The sequence below is a fragment of the Sorex fumeus genome, unplaced genomic scaffold, assembly GCF_029834395.1.
Source record: "Sorex fumeus unplaced genomic scaffold, SorFum_2.1 ptg000272l, whole genome shotgun sequence".
In the NCBI taxonomy this organism is placed as follows: Eukaryota; Metazoa; Chordata; class Mammalia; order Eulipotyphla; family Soricidae; genus Sorex; species Sorex fumeus.
The window spans coordinates 235716-254786 of record NW_026606329.1 but is presented as its reverse complement, the minus strand read 5'-3'; the positions used below and the strand labels follow the sequence as shown (position 1 = coordinate 254786).

General features: G+C 59.9%; 1 protein-coding gene across 1 annotated transcript; it reads left to right on the top strand.

Moving 5' to 3' along the window:
• The first annotated feature begins 1576 nt into the window (after nucleotides 1-1576).
• FAM78B (family with sequence similarity 78 member B) lies at nucleotides 1577-17366 on the top strand. Its single transcript, XM_056109498.1, has 2 exons — nucleotides 1577-1937; nucleotides 16819-17366. The coding sequence occupies exons 1-2, from the start codon at nucleotides 1675-1677 to the stop codon at nucleotides 17339-17341; spliced, it is 786 nt and encodes a 261-aa protein (XP_055965473.1). The 5' UTR covers nucleotides 1577-1674; the 3' UTR covers nucleotides 17342-17366.
• Nucleotides 17367-19071: the final 1705 nt, after the last annotated feature.

Here is a 19071-nt window from a genome sequence, read left to right as displayed (position 1 = left end):
GAGTAAGGGTCCCACTGAGGGTCCACTCTGCAGGGAACGCTTCCACTGGACTCTGGGGGGGGGGGGGCTGGGAGGGGGCTTTGTGTTGTGTTTCGTCCACTCCCCCACTCACTGTGTGCCCCAAGCAGGCCCTGGTCAGGCACACACAAAAATGGCCCTCAAGTTCCAGGCTTGCTTCAGGGGTCCATGGCTCACCGTGTTTTGGGGACATTTTGGGGTCACACCCGACGATGTTCAGGGGGTTAGTTACCCCTGGCTCTGCACTCAGGGATCACTCCTGGCGGTGCTCGGGGGACCTTATGGGATGCCGGGGATCGAACCCGGGTCAGCCGGTTGCAAGGCCAACGCCCTCTCTGCTGTACTATCACTCCGGTTCATTTTTTATTTGGTGTTTTTTGTTTGTTTTTTTCCTTTTTGGGTCACACCCAGTGATGCTCAGGGCTGACTCCTGGCTCTGCAGTCAGGAATCACTCCTGCGGTGCTCGGGGGGAGCTTATGGGGTGTCAGGGATTGATCCCCAATCAGCTACATGCGAGGCAAAAGCCCTCCCTGCTGTGCTATCACTCCAGCCTGGTGGCTTACTGTGGGAACAAGCAACCTCTGCGGCCAGGGCCTGCATCAGTGACCCCAAAGGTCCTCAGGCCCCGCCTGGAGCAGGTGGCAGGCAGAAGCACCCTGAAGAAGGCTGTGGGTGGGCTGGGCCCGAGGGGTAGCAGAGCACCGACCCGAGTTCGTCCCCGGAGCACCGCAGCAGTGATCCCTGAGTGCAGAGCCAGGAGTGAGCCCTGAGCATCGCCGGGTGGGACCCCTCCCAAACGAAACAGACAAAGAGAAGGCGGTGAGGGCTCTCCCTGGTGGGCGCAGGGGGGTCGCTGGACTCTGGAAGCGCCCGGCCTTGGCTCTGCGCAGCCCCGATCGCCCCAGGGGCCGCGTTTCCAAGATTTTGCTCAACAGCTCGGCCAAACCCTTGGCCTTTGGGTGCTGGGTATTGGGGTGCAGAGAGCGCGCCGGGGGTGGGGGGTGGGGGGTGCAGCTCCCTCTGCACCGGGGGGCACGGAAAGGCTGTGCCAGGCGAAGCAGCTTGGGGGAAGGGGCGATCGGGGGTCGGGAGGGGGGTCCCGGCCCGGCCCAGGTTCCGGCCAGCAGGAGCAGCGGCGACCCCGGGGCCGCCGCGCCCCGCGCGCCCCACGTGCCGGGGCCCCACCCGGCGCGTCCGGGGCCCTTTAAACGCCCCCCGCCCGCCGGCCGCCCGCCCTCCGCCCCGCCCTCCGCCCCCCACCCGCCAACGGCAGCCGGCGAGGGACAATCTAGCGGCGCGGGGCCGGTCGCCGCCGCCGCCGCCGCCTGCGCTCCCGGCCCGGCCGAGCGGGCAGCCGGGCGCTCGGGGGGCGCGGGGGGCGCGCGGGGCGGCGCGGGGCGCGGGCGCTCGCACCCGGCTTCATGCCGCCGCCGCCCGGGCGCGGGGCGGGGGGCGCGGGGCCGCGGGGGGGCCGCGCCCGAGCCGCCGGGGGCGCCCACCGCCGCCGCCTAGCAGCGCACGCGGGGGGCGGGCGGGCGCGCGCGGGCGTCGGGGCCGCGGGGACCCCCGGGGGATGCCCGGCGGCGGCGCGCGCTGAGCCGGGCCCGGAGCGGGCGTGACGGGCGCCCCCCGGCCGCCCCCCGCCGCGCCGCGCCATGGGCTGCGTCCAGAGCATCACCTGCAAGGCGCGCGTCCGGCGCGAGAACATCGTGGTCCACGACGTGTGCGCCACCATCGACCAGTGCCCCACGCGCATCGAGGAGACGTCGCCCATCGTCCTGCGCTACAAGACCCCCTACTTCAAGGCGTCGGCGCGCGTGGCCATGCCCCCGATCCCCCGCCACGAGACCTGGGTGGTGGGCTGGATCCAGGCGTGCAACCAGATGGAGTTCTTCAACACCTACAGCGACCTGGGCATGTAAGCGAGCGCCCCGCACGCGCGCAACCCCGCACACGCGCGCCCCGCACACGCGCGCCCCGCACACGCGCGCCCCGCACACGCGCGCCCCGCACACGCGCGCCCCGCACACACGCGCGCACACACGCGCCCCGCGGGCGCTTTTGTTCCCAGCCGAGCGGCGGGCACCGCGCGCGACCCGGCGGCTTTGGAGAGGTGGACCCCGGGCAGGGCGCGCGCGGGGCCGCGGGGAGGGGGGTTTCGGGGCGCATCTGTGCGGCCCCGAGAGGAGTTTTGGGGGGGACCTGTAGAGAGACAGACAGACCGAGCGAGAGAGACGGGGCGCAGGGGCTGTGCCGCGCGCGCGTCCTTTGGAGAACCCCGCTGCGGGCCTTGGCAGCCTCCCCGGCCGCGGCTGCCGCCCGCGGTCCCTCCCACGGGGGCTTCGAACCCTGGACTCCGAGGCCAGCAAGGCCGGCCACGGGGCCGAGTCGGGGCGCGGGCGGCGGGCGCGGCCCGGCCCGCGCGCGCGGTCTGCGGCGGGCGCGGCGCGGCGCGCGGGGCGGGGACCCCGGCGGGCAGCTCGGGCGTCCGGTGGCCGCGGGTCTCTGCCCCCAAACTTTCCCGGGCGCGGCGCCGGGCACCCCTGGGGCACCCCTCGGAAGGGATTGGCGGCCCCGCGCGCCAGCCGGGAGCTCTCCAACTTCTTCCAGCAGCGGCGCGGCGCTCGGTGCGCGCGCGACGCGGGGGGCTGGGGGGCACCTGCCAGCCGCCGGCACCCCGCTGGCCCCAAGTGCCGCTTCCCGGAACGGACGCCGATCTGGCTGGCTTGGCGAGGCTGGAAGGTCTGGGGCCTACATCCTCCGGGCCGGTCCAGGGGAGCATCTGGGATGCGCCCGCGCCCTCTGGGGAGACCCTTTGCTGGAAGCCCACCCCCTTTCATTCATTAATTGGAGACTCAGGGCGCTCCACCCTCCCCGCCGCGTTCCCCTGTTGCATATGGATTTGGGGTGGAGGAGTTGGCATCGCCAAGGGGCAAACCCGCTTCCTCCAGGCAGCTGGTGGGTTTTGTCTTTTTTTTTTTTCCTTCCCCTTTTAAATTGCACGCAGAGCTTGGAAGTGAGGGAGTCACAGTCGCTGAAAGGAATTTTGACAAGCCTCTGTCGCCTCCCCCACCCCCGACCCAAAGAGTTTGAACTTTTGGCTGGAAACCGAAGATCTGCTGCCAGCTAAGCTCCCTGGGGCCCGCGGAGCCGCTGGGCGCCACCCTCCCTCCCCTCTTCCTGCCATGCGCGCTCAGCCTGGCTCCTGCGGGCACCTGGGTGCGAGGGGACCGAGACCTTGGCCTTCGGGGTGAGTCATGCCGCTTTAAAGCAGACACACCCTAACGGTCTCTCCTTGGGGTTTATTTAGAAACCTGTAATTTGCAGTCAAGTCAGAGAAAGTCCCCCCCACCAGCCGGGCCCCGGGGGGCCATCCCTCAGTTTTGCCCAGCCTGGCCCTGGGCAGCCGGGCTGGCAGCGGGACATCTCTGCAGCCCAGGGGACCAGGGACAGGAGGCTGGTTCCTGTCGACGCAGAAGGCGTCCCAGGGTGGTCGGAAACGGGTGGGAACGGGAGAAACCCACCCGAGATCTCAACACGCCGAGACCGTGGCTCACATGGAATCGGATCTAATCTCTTGGGGGCAGTGTGTGTGTGTGTGTGTGTGTGTGTGTGTGTGTGTGTGTGTGTGTAGGGTGGGGAGAGGGATCAGGCCTCCGTCAAACTGCTACTTTCGGTACTTTTAAGATCCTCGGTTTTCCTGTGGTTAAAGCCAGGTCGCAAAAATAGCCCCCGAGAAGCCACCAAGCCTGTGATTACAAAGTCGACCTCGCAATTGTTGCTTGGGGTTGAACCGGATTTCATGGAGCCTATTTCGGGGGCGAACGCTGATGCAGGCATCCGCTTTAGTTTGTTTTGGGGTCACAGCCACAGCAGCACGTGGGGATACTCCCAGCTCAGTGCTCCGGGGTGGCCATAGCCAGGGGAGCAGGTCGTGCTGGGCTCCCACGTGCGAAGCCCGCACTCCAGCGCCTGGGATCATCTCAGGCCAGAGGCTCCAGACTCCTGTTGGCTGCACACCCCGCTGGAACCAGACAGGGCAGTGGGACAAACGCCCAGGGCACCTCTGACCCGCACCCTGCCAGGAAGTGACCCCTCATTATCTGGCGCCTGGCACAGTGGGGATGCGTTTGCGTAGAGAGCAGATGAGCGCCAAGACAGTCCGAAATCTCTGATGGTTGAGAGGCTTCAAAACTGAGTTGAGGGGCCGGAGCGATAGCACAGCGGGAAGGGTGTTTGCCTTGCACGCGGCCGACCTGGGTTCGATTCCCAGCATCCCATGTGGGGGGCTGGATCAATAGCACAGTGGGTAGGGCGTTTGCCTTGCACGCAGGCAACCTGGGTTCAATTCCCAGCATCCCATATGGTCCCCTGAGCACCGCCAGGAGTAACTCCTGAGTGCAGAGCCAGGAGTAACCCCCTGTGCATTGCCGGGTGTGACCCAAAAAGCAAAAAAAAAAAAAAAAGAGGCCTCAAAACTGAGTTGAGGGACTGGAGCGACAGCACAGCGGGGAGGGCGTTTGCCTTGCACGCGGCCGACCTGGGTTCGATTCCCAGCATCCCATAGGGTCCCCCAAACACCGCCAGGAGTAATTCCTGAGTGCATGAGCCAGAGGGAACCCCCGTGCATCGCTCAGTGTGACCCAAAAAGAAAAAAAAAACTGAGTTGAGGGACCAGAGAGATAATATAGCGGCAGGGACACTTGCCTTGCATGCCACTGACGGGTTCGATCCCCGGCATCCCTTATGGTTCCCAAGCACCAGCAGGAACGATCACTGCACACTGAGCCCGGAGGAGGCCCTGAGCACTTAACCACAACCCCAGAAAGGGAGCTTACCAACCTTAAAAGGTGAGCTTTTGGGGCTGGAGCGATAGCACAGCGGGGAGGGCGTTTGCCTTGCATGCAGCCAACATGACCAACACAGGTTTGAGCCCCAGCATCCCATATGGTCCCCCGAGCACCGCCAGGAGTGATTCCTGAGTGCATGAGCCAGGAGTAACCCCTGAGCATCGCTGGGTGTGACCCAAAAAGCAAAAAAAAAAAAGTAAGTGAGTTTTTATGGTTCAAATTTCCCGCCTTTCTGAAAGGAGTCTGACTGGGCCTCGGAAGTACCCGCCACATCCCCTTCTCCCTCCTCCCCGCCGCCCCCTGCAAGGCTCTCTAGAACCCTCTTGCTGCAGACAAACCTTCTTGCCGGCTTCGGTTGGCAAGACTTGCCAGCCTGTCTGGGCACTATTTGGAAAACAAGGGTAGCTGGTAGCTGCTACTTCTGTGTACGTGGGGTGAGAGGGCCCATGCACCAGAGCACCCTGGCATGGGGGGTGGGGAGTGGGAGGACGGATTCAGTGAAGGGAGTAACAGCAGGTGCTTCAGGGAGGACCAGGTGCAGTTCCCTGCGAAAAGGGAAGAAGAAGATGCAGTTCCCAGAGAATAGGAAGAGCTCCGGAACCGTGGGGGTCGGGTGGGGAACGAGAAGGTGTGAGAGACTCAGAGACTGACCCGCAGACCTGGAAGGGACGAGGCACAAGCCCACCTCTTGTTGTACTTTGGTGTGTTTTTTTTTTTAATTTTTGGGTCACAACCGGCGATGCATAGGGGATTCTCTTGGCTCTGCATTCAGGAGTCACTCCTGGAGGTGCTCAGAGGACCCAGTGGGATGCTGGGAATTGAACCCGGGTCGGCCGCGTGCAAGGCAAACGCCCTCCCCGCTGTGCTGTCTCTCCAGCCCCAAAGCCCACCCTTTGTAACCAGCTACAGGGGAGTCCTCTGCCTCATGCCTCGGGTTCTGGTGCAAAAAAGAGGGACCCTGAGTCAGCTCGGAGCAGGGTATTCTGTGGTTTGGTTTTGTTTGGGGGGGGGGTCACACCAGGCTGTGCTCAGGGCTTACTCCTGGCTCTGCACTCAGGGACCACTCGTGGTGGTGCTCAGAACCAAGTGGGAATGCCGGGGATCGAACCCGGGTCAGCCTGCGTGCAAGGCAACCGCGTCCCCGCTGTACTATGACTCCGGGCCCAGAACCAGGGTGTTTTGAAAGACAGGCCAGCATGGAGTGTCCAGGCCAGTGGCCGGATTCCCCTGATTTGCTCCCCCCCATCACATGTGCCGGAAACCCCCTGTATTATCTCCTAGACGATGTGTCACACACCCCGCGACCCCTGCTGTATCCACCCCCTCTGCAAACCCTCAGGGTGCTGCCAGCCCTCAGCCTCTGTCTGGCATGGCTTCACCCTTGCCACCTTGCCCAGCAGTCTTGGAAGCAGAGCGTCACCCTGAAAGACATCGGTGCCCTCTGCTGCCTGCACCCCGTGGCCGTGATCACCCTAAGCATCTTGGCCATAGCCGCCACTGCCCTTCCTGCAGAGGAACTGACCCCTCCACCCACACACACACACACACACACACACACACAGACTTTCCCCTGGACTGCTGCTGTCCTAAATGTTCCCCCTCCTCCCCACTCAGCTGCCCACTGCGGCCCGTCCCAAGCCGTGGCATGTTTGCCCAGCGTCCGCCCTGCCCACAGGGTTGCAAGGCACCGCGGTGTCGGATGGCCCTTTCACTCTGCTCGCGTGAACGGCGGCGCAGCCCGAGCAGATGTTCAATAAATATTTGATAGAAATAAACCAATGAGTCGACTTCCCCACCAGCCTCCTCGTGGCGAGTCGTGGCCCTCCTTAAAGCTGGCCTTTCCTGGGCCCCGGGGAGGGCACCTGCCTGGCAAGGCAGGAAGCGTCACAGACAAACCAGCCATGAGCGTTATTGGGCTGGGGAGAAGACTCCGGGGACTGGGGGTGGGTGTTTGTACCCCAGGGGCCCAGGTTCCATCCCCAGAAGTGACTCAGACCTGAGCCAGGGGTCCCCTGGCTCTGCTGGCTGTGACCCCCAAAATCAGTCATCAGACTTTCCAGTTAAATAAGAGGCACCCCGCCTCCCCCCGCCCCAAACTCTTGCACTAGAAACATCCAGTCTCGAAGGCTCCTGGGCAGAGCCTCTGACCACTCTCAGGGATGACCAGAGCCCTCGCCCCCCCCACAGAAGGCTGCCCTCCAGATCCCCACTGCCCACATGGCCAAAGCACGGAGGTGCCCCCCCAACCACAATTCCCCCCAATTGGTAATTGCCCCATTCTCATCACCCGTCCCAGGAGTGTCCGGTGGTCCCCCCGAGCTGGAACACAGAGGACACCTTCCCAGACTGCGTGCCCTTGAGGGGCGGCTCTCTGCACGCTAATCTCCACCATCGCGGGATTAGCGGGTTTTAGCCACAGCGCGAGCTCCCTGCAGGTCCAGCGGGGGCCCGAGTGAGGCTGGGCGGACCCCAGAGGGACTCGCCGTTAGAGGTAGAGAAGGGGAGTCAGGGAGGCTGAGTGGGGAGGATGCCGGCTCTGGGGGTGTCTGTGACCTTGGGGTGGGGTGCAGGATCTTCAAACGGTGCCAGGAATTGAACCCCAGACCTCGTCCCTCCCAGGCCTGTAGAGTCACGGCCGCATGCCCCGCGACGATTTTAAGTCACCCCAGTGTTTGAGAACTGATTTCAAACGTCCACCGACGGCCTCACGTTGGACAGGAATTGTAAAAGTTGGACCCCAGGTCGAAGTCCCTTCCTGCCCCCAGAGTAAGAAGCTGCCACTTCGGGCGCGGGTCCTCAGCCACGTGCTGATCGAGACCTTCCCAGTCCTCGGCTTCTCACGGACACCAAGGCGATGCCTGTCCTGCCCCCAGGGGATCAGAGAAGTGGACATGGGGCCCGCTGCCCACAGGGGCATGAAGAAGGAGGGGCAGGAAGTGAGACTAATTCTGCATCCTCTGCTCTGCCCTCAATGCCCAGGGGTGCAGCCAGCCCGAGAGGGAGATCTCAGAGGGTCTCTCATTATACCCTGACCTCCTGTGGACTTTTCTAGAAAACTCTGCTGGAATCTCCCATCCCAATAGCAAAGCCAGGGCTCCAGGGTGTCGGCCCTGCCCCTGGGGTAGCTGCTGATGGAAGCAGAGGCAGGAGGCAGGCCCTGGGGTGGCTCCCTGCAGGGGGCCAGGTCAAGGCTGAGCTCGGCCAGGCCCAATTACAAAGTTGCATTGAACTTGGAGCCGTGACGCCACTCTGGGTGACTGTTTCCAGGCTGAAGGGCCGGCTTCCTCAGGGATGCCTCGCCCCACTGGTCAGTATTACAGCAGGAGCTGCGGATGCAGATAGGTATTCAAGGGTAAGAGTGCGCGTTCCCGCGGGGGTGCGCGTTCCCGCGGGGGTGCGCGTTCCCGCGGGGTGCTCTTCTTGCGGGTGGGCGTCTTCCCACTGGGTGCGCGTTCTCGCAGGGGTGCGCGTTCCCGAGGGAGCCTTCAGTTCTCGGGCAGGATCCCAGACACAGCTGCTCTGCACCTCCCTGACCCGCAGACCCTCAGCAACAGCCAGCGTCCCCCTGAGCCCAGAATCTGGGCCCGTCTTGTGGCCCTGCTCATGCCATCAGGCACACCAGCCGGGTCTGCACACAAGGCTCTTGATGGGGCCATCCGGGTGGGCTCTGTCGCCCACCAAGCACGCCTGTGAATCTCTGCAGGCGTTGGCTCTGGGTCCAACAGGACCCAGCCTGCACCCGTTGGCGGTCACCCTCGTCCTCTTTCTTTGCCTCAGTCATGGTTTAGAAGTCTTCGGAGGTCTTTCTTTTTTTTTTTTTTCTTTTTGGGTCGCCTGCTGGGTTCTCTGAGAGTGACAACTAGACAAGAAGCATGTCCACATGCTTCCCGGAGCTTGGTTTTATAGTTTCTGGATCTTGGCCGTTGATGGGTTTACACGGCAGTCGGTGGGTGTAACTGTCTAGCTACTGGAAGATGGGGGATCTGGGTGAAAGTCCCGAACCAAGCAGGCTTGGGGATCTCAGCCCCGGTTCCCTCACACCTGGGTTCCTCTGCTGGTTCCTTCATGCGTGAGGCCCGTCCTAGTGTGTGGAGAGTGGTCTCGGCATGGCTGTAGCTGGGTCCCGGAGGTCTTCAGCTGCCGGGGCTCTGCTCGGGGTGGGGAGGGAAACTCAACCCGCCACCCTCCAAGGGGACCTGGTGAGGAGCCTGGCAAGCTCCCCGTGACATATTCAATATGCCAAACACAGTAACAACAAGTCTCACAATGGAGACGTTACTGGGCCCGCTCGAACAAATCGATGAACAATGGGAGGACAGTGCTACAGTGCTTTTTGGGTCACACCCAGAGATGTACAAGGATTACTCCTAGCTTTATACTCACGAGTTACTTCTGGCAGTGCTGGGGGGACCATATGGGATGCTGGGAATCGAACCCAGGTCGGCCACATGCAAGGCAAATGCCCTCCCCACTGTACTATCCCTCCAGCCATTGGGAGAGTCTTTTTTTTTTTTTTGCTTTTTGGGTCACACCCGGCGATGCACAGGGGTTACTCCTGGCTCTGCACTCAGGAATTACCCCTGGCGGTGCTCAGAGGACTCTATGGGATGCTGGGAATCGAACCCAGGTCGGCCATGTGCAAGGCAAACGCTCTACCCGCTGTGCTATCACTCCAGCCCCCCTTGGGAGGGTCTTTCGAGGTGGGATTTTGTTTTTTGTTTCCTGGGCTCAAACTTCTTCGCAAACAAGTAGCCCGTCTTGGCAAGTGCCTTTGCCAAAAAGAGCGAGTTGTCTCTCCGCGTGGGAATATGGAGGGGGCCCCAGGCATGGTGACGGTTTGGGGTCCTCTTGGGTCCGTGGCTGAGGCTGGTTCTCTGTGCTCTCGGCCACCCTGCAGAAAGACCACCCATGGCAGCTTCCCGAATGCGCCACCATCCAGAACATGCTGCCTGAGGACAAGTTGCTCCTTGTGGCCTCAGACACCCCTTCTGCCCTGGCCTCACCCACGAATCTCCGGTGGGATTTGGCAGACGTGATCATTTGGGGGCTCAGAAGGAGAGAGGCAGTGTGGGCTTGGGGAGGGCAGGGGGAGACACAGCACCACTTTCTCGGACCCTTACAGTCCAGTCATCAGCCAGATTGGTTTGAGAGGGGCTGGAGTGATAGCACAACGGGGAGGCATTTGCCTGGCACGCGGCCGACCCGGGTTCGATTCCCAGCATCCCATACGGTCCCCTGAGCACCACCAGGGGTAATTCCTGAATGCAGAGCCAGGAGTAGCCCCTGTGGATCGATCACCAGGTGTGACCCAAAAAGAAAAAAAAACAGATTGTTTTGAGAATTGCTGGTGTCTGCCCAGGCTCTGGGGCTGCTGACACTGATGGGGAGCCCTTCCCCCCCAACACCCCCCACACAGAAAGAACGGGTGGAAGGAGAAAGAACAGCCAAGAGGCTTCTGGGGGAGCTGTCCAGGGTCCTGGGGAAAGCCACTGGACACAACTGCTGCCCCCAGGAATGAGTGTTTTTTTTTGTTGGTTTTTTTTTTTTTTTTTGCTTCTTGGGTCACACCCGACAATGCACAGGGGTTCCTCCTGGCTCATGCACTCAGGAATTACCCCTGGCGGTGCCCGGGGGACCATATGGGATGCTGGGAATCGAACTCGGGTCATCCGCGTGCAAGGCAAACGCCCGACCCGCTGTGCTATTGCTCCAACCCCAAGAATGAGTGTTTTAAAACCCTTCTTTTTTTTTCCCTCCCGAACAATTCAATCCCTGGGATTTTGTCTTCACGAGGGGTTTTGTTTCTCAGGGAGATATACCCTGTCAGGATGAGCGGGGAAGGGAGCGTGTGCAGAACGTTCAAGGGGCTCAGTCCAGCGCCCACTCTCAGGCCCTCACATTCTGTGGCACATGTGGAATCGGTTTGGGGATTTGCTTTCTTTGCTTCGTCCATGTCATCCGCCCGGGATCCCTGGATTCTGCTTGACCTGGTCATCAATAAGTTGGATTTAAAGGTAGAAAAAATGAGGTGGGGAGGGTCAGGATGAGAATTACAACAAGGGGGAAAAAAGAGAGATAGTACAGCAGGTATTGGCATTTTCTTTCACACAGCCAACACAGGTTTGATCCCAAGGCACGACATAGGGTCCCCCACATCTGCCAGGAGTGATCCCTGAATGCAGAAATGGGCGTGATCCCTGAGCACTGCTGGGTATGGCCCCGAAACACTCCCCCAGAAAAGAAAAGAAAAAGTGAGGTGGAAGGAGAAAAAAAAAAAGAGAAAGTATAGAAAAACAAAAGGAAAAAGTAGCCAAAAAAAAAATGTTTTGTTTTGCTTTTTGGGTCACACCCGGCGATGCACAGGGGTTCCTCCTGGCTCATGCACTCAGGAATCAATCCTGGCGGTGCTCAGGGGACCTTATGGGATGCTGGGAATCGAACCCGGGTCGGCCGCGTGCAAGGCCAACGCCCTCCCCGCTGTGCTCCAGCCCCAAGAAAAGATTTTTAAAATAAAGAAAAGGGCAAAATGAGGTGACCAGATTCTCAGCACACGCTGTGCTTTGCGGTTCTGCCTCCAGTGGCGTTCCCAGACTGCCTGCCCATGGGGGGCCAAGACTTTCGTGGGGTGGGAGCCTTTAGCAGGGGGGCCCGAGGCCAGTGCAGAAGAAACAGGGCCCCCTGCTTCCACGGTGCTTGGCGAGGGCCACCCTCCCTGCATTCCCCCAGCCATGCATGGCACCTCGCTGGTGTAGTAACAAGGACAGGGTCTGGGACCCGGGAACTCGTGCCGGGTCCAATCTCCAACATCTAAGGTTTTGGTCTCAGATTCCCGCCCGCTTCCTGCTGTCCATCTGGATGGCTTCAGTTTCCTGATCAGCGTAACTGCACTAGCCAAGCAAGAGGTGAGCCGGGAAGGGAAGTGGCTGAGATCGGGCGTCTGGGTCTGTTAACCCTTCCCCTGCCGGGGTGGGGGGCAGACCTGCCTGGCTGATCCCAGCTCGGTCCCCCAGCACAGAGCGTTTCTTTCTCTCCCCGTTCCGACCCCAGGAGCCACACCGGCTTGAAGCAGATGCCCCCCTGAATTAGAGGCAAGGCAGAGAGACGCTTGACGATGGGCAGTGTGGCTACCCCGATTCTGAGCAGGGCACCCCAATTATGGGCAGTCAGGCCTGGGCGCCCCAGTCATGGGCGAGGCTTAGCTGGGGACCCTGGTTAGGGCTTAGGGCTCAGGGCTGCACCCCAGGTGGCTTTAGCCTCCCAGAACACCCTGGCTGAGCACTCACGCTCTGGTTTTCCGCGCGGCCCAATGCTGGTCCCGTCCACCCTACCACCAAGCACCACACTGGAGATTCGGCCCTCGGTCTCAGCTGAAGTCTACTTATATCTTGAATTGCTACCTTCACCCCCGCCCAGCCCCCCACACTGGCCGATTCTGCCCCACTGTCCAGGGCCCTTACTGCTTTCCCGACAACCAGATGACAGGAGAGTTGGGTTAAAACACTGAACTTGGGGGCCGGAGCGATAGCACAGTGGGTAGGGCGTTTGCCTTGCATGCGGCCGACCCGGGTTCAATCCCCGGCATCCCATAGGGTCCCCCAAGCACCGCCAGGAGTAATTCCTGAGTGCAGAGCCAGGAGGAACCCCTGAGCATTGCTGGGTGTGACCCAAAAAGCAAAAAAAAAAAAAAAACACTGAACTTGAGGGCTGGAGCGATAGCACAGCGGGGAGGGCGTTTGCCTTGCACGCGGCCGACCCGGGTTCGATTCCCAGCATCCCATAGGGTCCCCCGAGCACCACCAGGAGTAATTCCTGAGTGCAGAGCCAGGAGGAACCCCTGAGCATTGCTGGGTGTGACCCAAAAAGCAAAAAAAAAAAAAAAACACTGAACTTGAGGGCTGGAGCGATAGCACAGCGGGGAGGGCGTTTGCCTTGCACGCGGCCGACCCGGGTTCGATTCCCAGCATCCCATAGGGTCCCCCGAGCACCACCAGGAGTAATTCCTGAGTGCAGAGCCAGGAGGAACCCCTGAGCGTTGCCGGGTGTGATCCCCCCCCAAAAAAAGTAGGCTCGTGGAGCCGGCACAGTAGTACAGCAGATAGAGAGCTTGCCTTGCATGCTGCCAACCTGGGTTCGGTCCCCGGCATCCCATATGGTCACCTGAGTCTGCCAGGGTGATCCTTAAGCACAGAGCCAGGAGTTAGCTCCGAGCATCACTGGGTGTGTCACCCTCCCCCCAAAAAAGGCAAGTTTATAATCTGCAATTTGGAATTGACTTGTAAGCCACCACCATTATCACGCCACCACTGTAGTCATTAATCACTGTGGCCACCATCCTCATTGCCATGTCATCAGCAGTCAGGGTGGGGCCAGCGTGGGTACCCCTTCGATTTGGGGGGGAGGGAGGAATGCCACCGTGAGGCAGGGGGGATACTGGGGCCATCCGTAGCCTTTTCCCATCACGGATGAAGAATCGGGCGACCCTGCTGAGCCTCATGGAGCGAGTTCTCCAGCGTCCTGGAGAAGAGCTGGTGCGCCCCGTGCCCAGATGTGCCAATGGGTCCCAGCAGTGACTCGCGATGGTGACAGAGACTCCGAGACCCAGAGACGGGCGGCAGATCCAAACGCACCATACACCCTTTCTCTGTCAGCTCAGCTCAGGATGAAATTTTGCTGAGAGCAGCGCACAGCCCACACCCCCCCCCCCCATGGTCCCCCAGGACTGGCAGTTTGAGCTTCTTGGAAACAGACGCTATGTCGGTGCCAGATGTCATTTGCAGCTGAAAGCCGATGGTTACGGCGCGGAGACGGTGGTCTCTGTTCACTCTAGCCCATAATCCAGCAGATTAAGATTAAATGGGGACCCCCTCCCTGTTCCCACGGGACCCATCGCTCGTTTCAGGGTGGCCTCTCACACTAGGAATGCCTTTTTTTTTCTTTTTGGGTCACACCCAGTGATGCTCCGGGATTACTCCTGGCTCTGCACTCAGGAATTACTCCTGGCAGTGTTGGGGGGAACCATATGGAATGCTGGGTCGGCCATATGCAAGACAAACGCCCTACCTGCTGTACTGTCATTCCAGCCCTGGGGGGAATGCCTTTTCTCTGGGCCACCTCTGCTTTTGATGTCAGTCACCGTTTCTCACCCTGGCTCCAGCCTCGACGCCCGCTGTCCTTAGGGTAACCCTCAGGGAGCTCCCTGACCACTCACCTCCCGTGACCCCCACAGATGCTGCCCACAGGGGGACCCTGTGTCCCTCTCTGTATCCGTCACCAGGTGGACTCCCCAGGCTGCCTCTGCCCATTCTTGGCAGGGCTGAGGGCGCTGACCCAGAGGAGTGGGCATCCTGGGGGGCTCAGGAAGACTCAGACAGAGCATGTGAGGTAGCCGCTGCTCGGAGGCTGTCCCCGCCTGTCTCCCGCCTTGTTCTCTGCCTAGACCCTCTCCTGGGGTGCTGGGCTATAGTGCTGGTCCTTCACGCATCTCCTCTGACCCTGGGCCTGGTTGACCCACCAACAGGGGGAATTTTCCTCAGCATCTGTCCTCTTCACAGTGCTCTGCGGCAGGCCACATCCAGCCTTCCGCTTTCCCTCCGACTCCATAGATCTCACACGAATATGCAGGTGACACACATCACACGGGCCACAGGCCACAAAAACACAAACGCGTATGCCCCGGTGCACACAGACATGTCCGCACCATGCATGGGTGCACCGTCATATAGGCAGGCATTGCACATGTTATAGGTATCACCCATGCCCGTGTCTGCGTGTGTCCACCCGTGTTTGCACACACGTGCACAGCACTGAACTCCCGGCCATCTTCCCCGCCTGCCTGTCTGTCTCCCTCAGACCCAAGGCTGGAGCTCAGAGCGTGGCCCTTGGGGAATGGGTCCAGGAGGGAGACCTCAGGCCATATCCTAGTGCTCTCTACCACCACTCCTTGGCCCTCATGGGGACAGGAGAGCTGGAGACACTCCCTCCCCAAAAAAATACTGCTGATCAACAAAACCATCACTTATTTATTCATTTATTTATTTATTTTGCTTTTTGGGTCACACCTGGTGATGCCCAGAGGTTCCTCCTGTCTCATGCACTTAGGAATTACTCCTGGCAGTGCTCAGGGGACCCTATGGGATGCCGGGGATCGAACCCGGGTCGGCCGCATGCAAGGCCAACGCCCTCCCCACTGTGCTGTCGCTCCAGCCTCAGAACCATCACTTTCTGTGTGGTTTTCTGGAAAACAGGAGCAGAACTCTTCTCTGGGGGAGGGGGTCTGGGGGAAGGTGTCCAAATGGCCTGCGAACAGGCTTGGTAAACATGAGCCAGAAATAATTAGTTTATAAGCTTCCGTCAGGACTAATTATCTGTGTCGGGAAGGTGAGTGCCGATGCTTAGGCCAGAAAAGCTCTGAGGAGGGTTTCTGGGGCGGGGGACATGGCGCTGCCTCCCTGCACCCCTACACCTGCAGTGATCACACACACACACTCACACACCACAGCCCTCAAGTTGCAGCTTTGAAGGATCACTGTGAGGGAGAAGAGGGAAGAAAGAGAAGAGGAAGGAGGAGCAGTTGAGAGCAGTGGCGAGTGGGGCCGTAATGATAGTACAGTGGTTAGGGTGTTTGCCTTGCATGCGGCCAACCTGGGCTTGGTCCCCAGCATCCCATAGGGTCCCCTGAGCCAGCCAGGAGCACCGCCAGATGTGGCCCAGAAATGAAAAATAAAGCAGTGGGGGAGGAAGGTAGGTGAAAGGCAGACACAGGGGGTCTGGGGGGGGGGGAGAGAACAAAGTCGGGACACAGTCCAGGCAAGCACAAGACCCCAAGAATCAGCCCCAGCACCTCCAATCTGTCCTGAGCACCACCAACTAGCAGCCCGGCAGCCCTTCACTCTACTGTACTCAGATTCTGGAACCAAGTATTGCCAGGTGTGGCCCCAGCCCCCCAAACACAGCTGAGGACCCCCCCCAGATAAGGAATGTCCACGTGTTCCACTTCCTCCTTTTCTGTCCCGTTTCCAGTCTGAACAGAGCCCAAGGGGGGATTCGCCCATGAGACACTGATGACAGGTGTTCGGTGTCTACCTCGGGGTGGTTCCCAGAAGCGGGGGCCAAGCCTCATTGTCAGAGGGCAGATGTGCCCCCCCACTGCGACTCCCTGGGCAGTCTGTCCCCTCCTGCGCCCCCTCCCCGACACTCATGAGCGCATCACACTTGGGTCACCCCTCGCCCCAACAAGCGTGCCTCATGGCCCCCGACAGCCCACGCACTCTGACTCTGGTTCTATCTCCTTTATTTTGGAATTGTTTTCTTTGGCAGGGGGTGGAGACAGGGTGTGCACACCCAGAGTTGCTCAGGGCGTACTCCTGGCTCTGTACTCAGAGATCACTTCCGGTGGGGACTCAGGGAAACCTTATGGGGCACTGGGGACCCATCCTGGGTCAGTCATGTGCAAGGCAAGTACCTTACCCATTGTACTATTGCGTCTACACCAGTAAATACTTTTTTTTTTATTGAGGGGGGTCACTGCTGGCCCTGCGTTCAGGGATCAAACAGGGATTATTGGCTCTGTACTGCTTCCAGTTCTTTGATTGCCTTTTTTTTTATTTGCTTTTTGGGTCTCACCCAGCGATGCTCAGGGGTTCCTCCTGTCTCTGCACTTAGGAGTTATTCCTGGCAGTGCTGGGGAGACCATATGGGATGCCGGGGATCGAACCCGGGTCAGCCACGTGCAAGGCAAACGCCCTACCCGCTGTGCTATCACTCCAGCCCAAGGATTGCTTTCTGATTCTCATTTCCGTTGGGCTCCCCGGAGCCTGCCCTGAGCTTATTGACCAGAAAGCCTCTCAGAACAGCACACAGACGGTGCCAGCGGGAGACACGGGCCCCTCCCGGCCTCTGTGACACTCACTCAGCCTCTCCCTCTCTCGTGTGTCTCTCCCGCCCCGCCAGGTCCAGCTGGGAGCTGCCCGACCTCCGGGAGGGGCGTGTCAAAGCCATCAGCGACTCAGACGGCGTGAGCTACCCGTGGTACGGAAACACCACCGAGACCGTGACCCTGGTGGGCCCCACCAACAAGATCTCCAGGTTCTCTGTCAGCATGAATGACAACTTTTACCCCAGCGTGACGTGGGCGGTACCCGTGAGTGACAGCAACGTGCCCTTGCTGACGCGGATCAAGAGGGACCAGAGTTTCACCACCTGGCTGGTGGCCATGAACACCAGCACCAAGGAGAAAATCATCCTCCAGACCATCAAGTGGAGGATGCGGGTGGACATCGAGGTGGACCCTCTTCAGCTCCTGGGCCAGCGGGCCCAGCTGGTGGGCAGGACTCAGCAGGAACAGCCCCGCATCCTGAGCCGGATGGAGCCCATCCCGCCCAACGCGCTGGTCAAACCCAATGCCAACGACGCCCAGGTCCTCATGTGGAGGCCAAAGCGAGGACCACCTCTGGTGGTCATCCCTCCTAAGTAGCAGTGCCCCGGCTGGACCGTGCGGGGAGGGCTGGGGGGCACCCATGTCACCGAGACGGGCGCAGGGAGGCGGCCAAGGGTGGCGGAAGCCAGTCTTGAGTTTCTGAGCCAAAGCAGACCTCAGGGTCTGCCAGCCTTCGCAGTGCTCGCGGCTAGGACACGTGGAACTGTGTTCCCTGGGAGGCGCCCCTTCCTTTTTCGGAATAAAGGAAATCACGGGTGCCACAGACGGGCTGCTCTTCCACGCGAGGAGCCGACCGCCAGGACACTCCACGCAGCGTGTCCCATCGTCTCCATCTCACGTGGGCGATGACGCCGGGGATGGAGGCGGAATGAGGTCGTGGCAGTGAGTGGCTCACGCCGCTTCCCAGCCAATCAGGAGCAGGAATGGAAACATCCACCACACTGGGTGTTTATAGGACGGGGGCCGGGCGGGGGGCTGGACAGGATGGTCAGTCGGGAGAGGAAGAAACCGAGTCGTTTCCAGCAATCCCCACGCACGTCCAGTTGGCCATGGCCGGGGGGAGCAGAGAGGAGCCTCAGAAAAGCTCAGGCCGGCGGGTCCTGCCCACCGGGGCCCAGCCAGGAGCTGTCCAGGGTGCTGTCGGGACTAGCCCACTCCTTTCCAAAAACTGTGTCTTCAAAGTACCTTTCTTCGCGGTATTTGGAAGGCTGAGTTCCTGTGTCTGCAGTAGCAGTGCTCTCTGGGGCCTTCACCCCGTCTTCAGTGAAAAAACCCACATGGAGATTTTTTTGTTTTGTTTTGTTTACAGCGGTTCAGTCTGTCCCCACGTCCAGCCCTAAATTTACAAAAAAAAAAGAAAAAAAAAAACAGTCTTTGGTGTAGAAGCCATGAAATGATGTCGGGAGACTTTTCGATGGGAAACGGGTGCCCGTTTTCTCCCTTCGAAGTTCCGGAACGGTTTGCAGGCGGAAGGCACCGCGGAGGCTGGACGGACGGGGCAGCGTGAGCCTTTTTCCCACGCGCAGCTTGTCTGCTGTGTGGCCGCGTATGTCTAGTTTAGCGTAATTTCACAGGGCGAGCATCCGTGAGAAAGTGCTTCACAAGAGCTGTTCCATGCGAATCTGAGCTGTTTACCTTCGGCCCCGAGTTGGCTGTGGTGAGATGCGACCCGTACGGCAGAGAGGCAGTATTGACTCACGAGGCAGGTCAATACAAAAACGTTTCCGAGTTTCCAGTCTTGACGATAAGGAATTTTCTAACTTGAATCACACCGCTCCCCCCCCCTCCAAAAAAAAAAAGGCCTTTCTATTCTCAATAATGCTAATATATATTTATATATAGTGTTTTCTATGTATCCATAGATCCTTATTCAATGCCCCCTGTGCAAATAATGACCAAGTCCCCATCAGATCACGGTGGATTGTCTGGTTGGGCACTCCCAACCTAACTTCGAGGTGAACAAAAGTCACAGACCCCAGGGCTGGCGCCAAAGATCCGTCTTCGACTAGAGTTTGAGGATGGAGAAGGAGAAGCAAGAGAAGGGCTTGTTTATTACTTTTATTAAAAATTCAATTTAGTCTAATTTCGCTGTCTCTAGCCCCCAGGAGTGCTGGTTGTTTACTGGAGAGGTTCACCGAGATCCTCCAAATTGTACTGTGTGCTCACCTCACACCCAGACCACCAGCTGCACTATTATAGATCAGTTATTGGTGGCAAGTGGAGCTATTTATAACAGCACATTAATGACACACCAGTGACTCACCGAA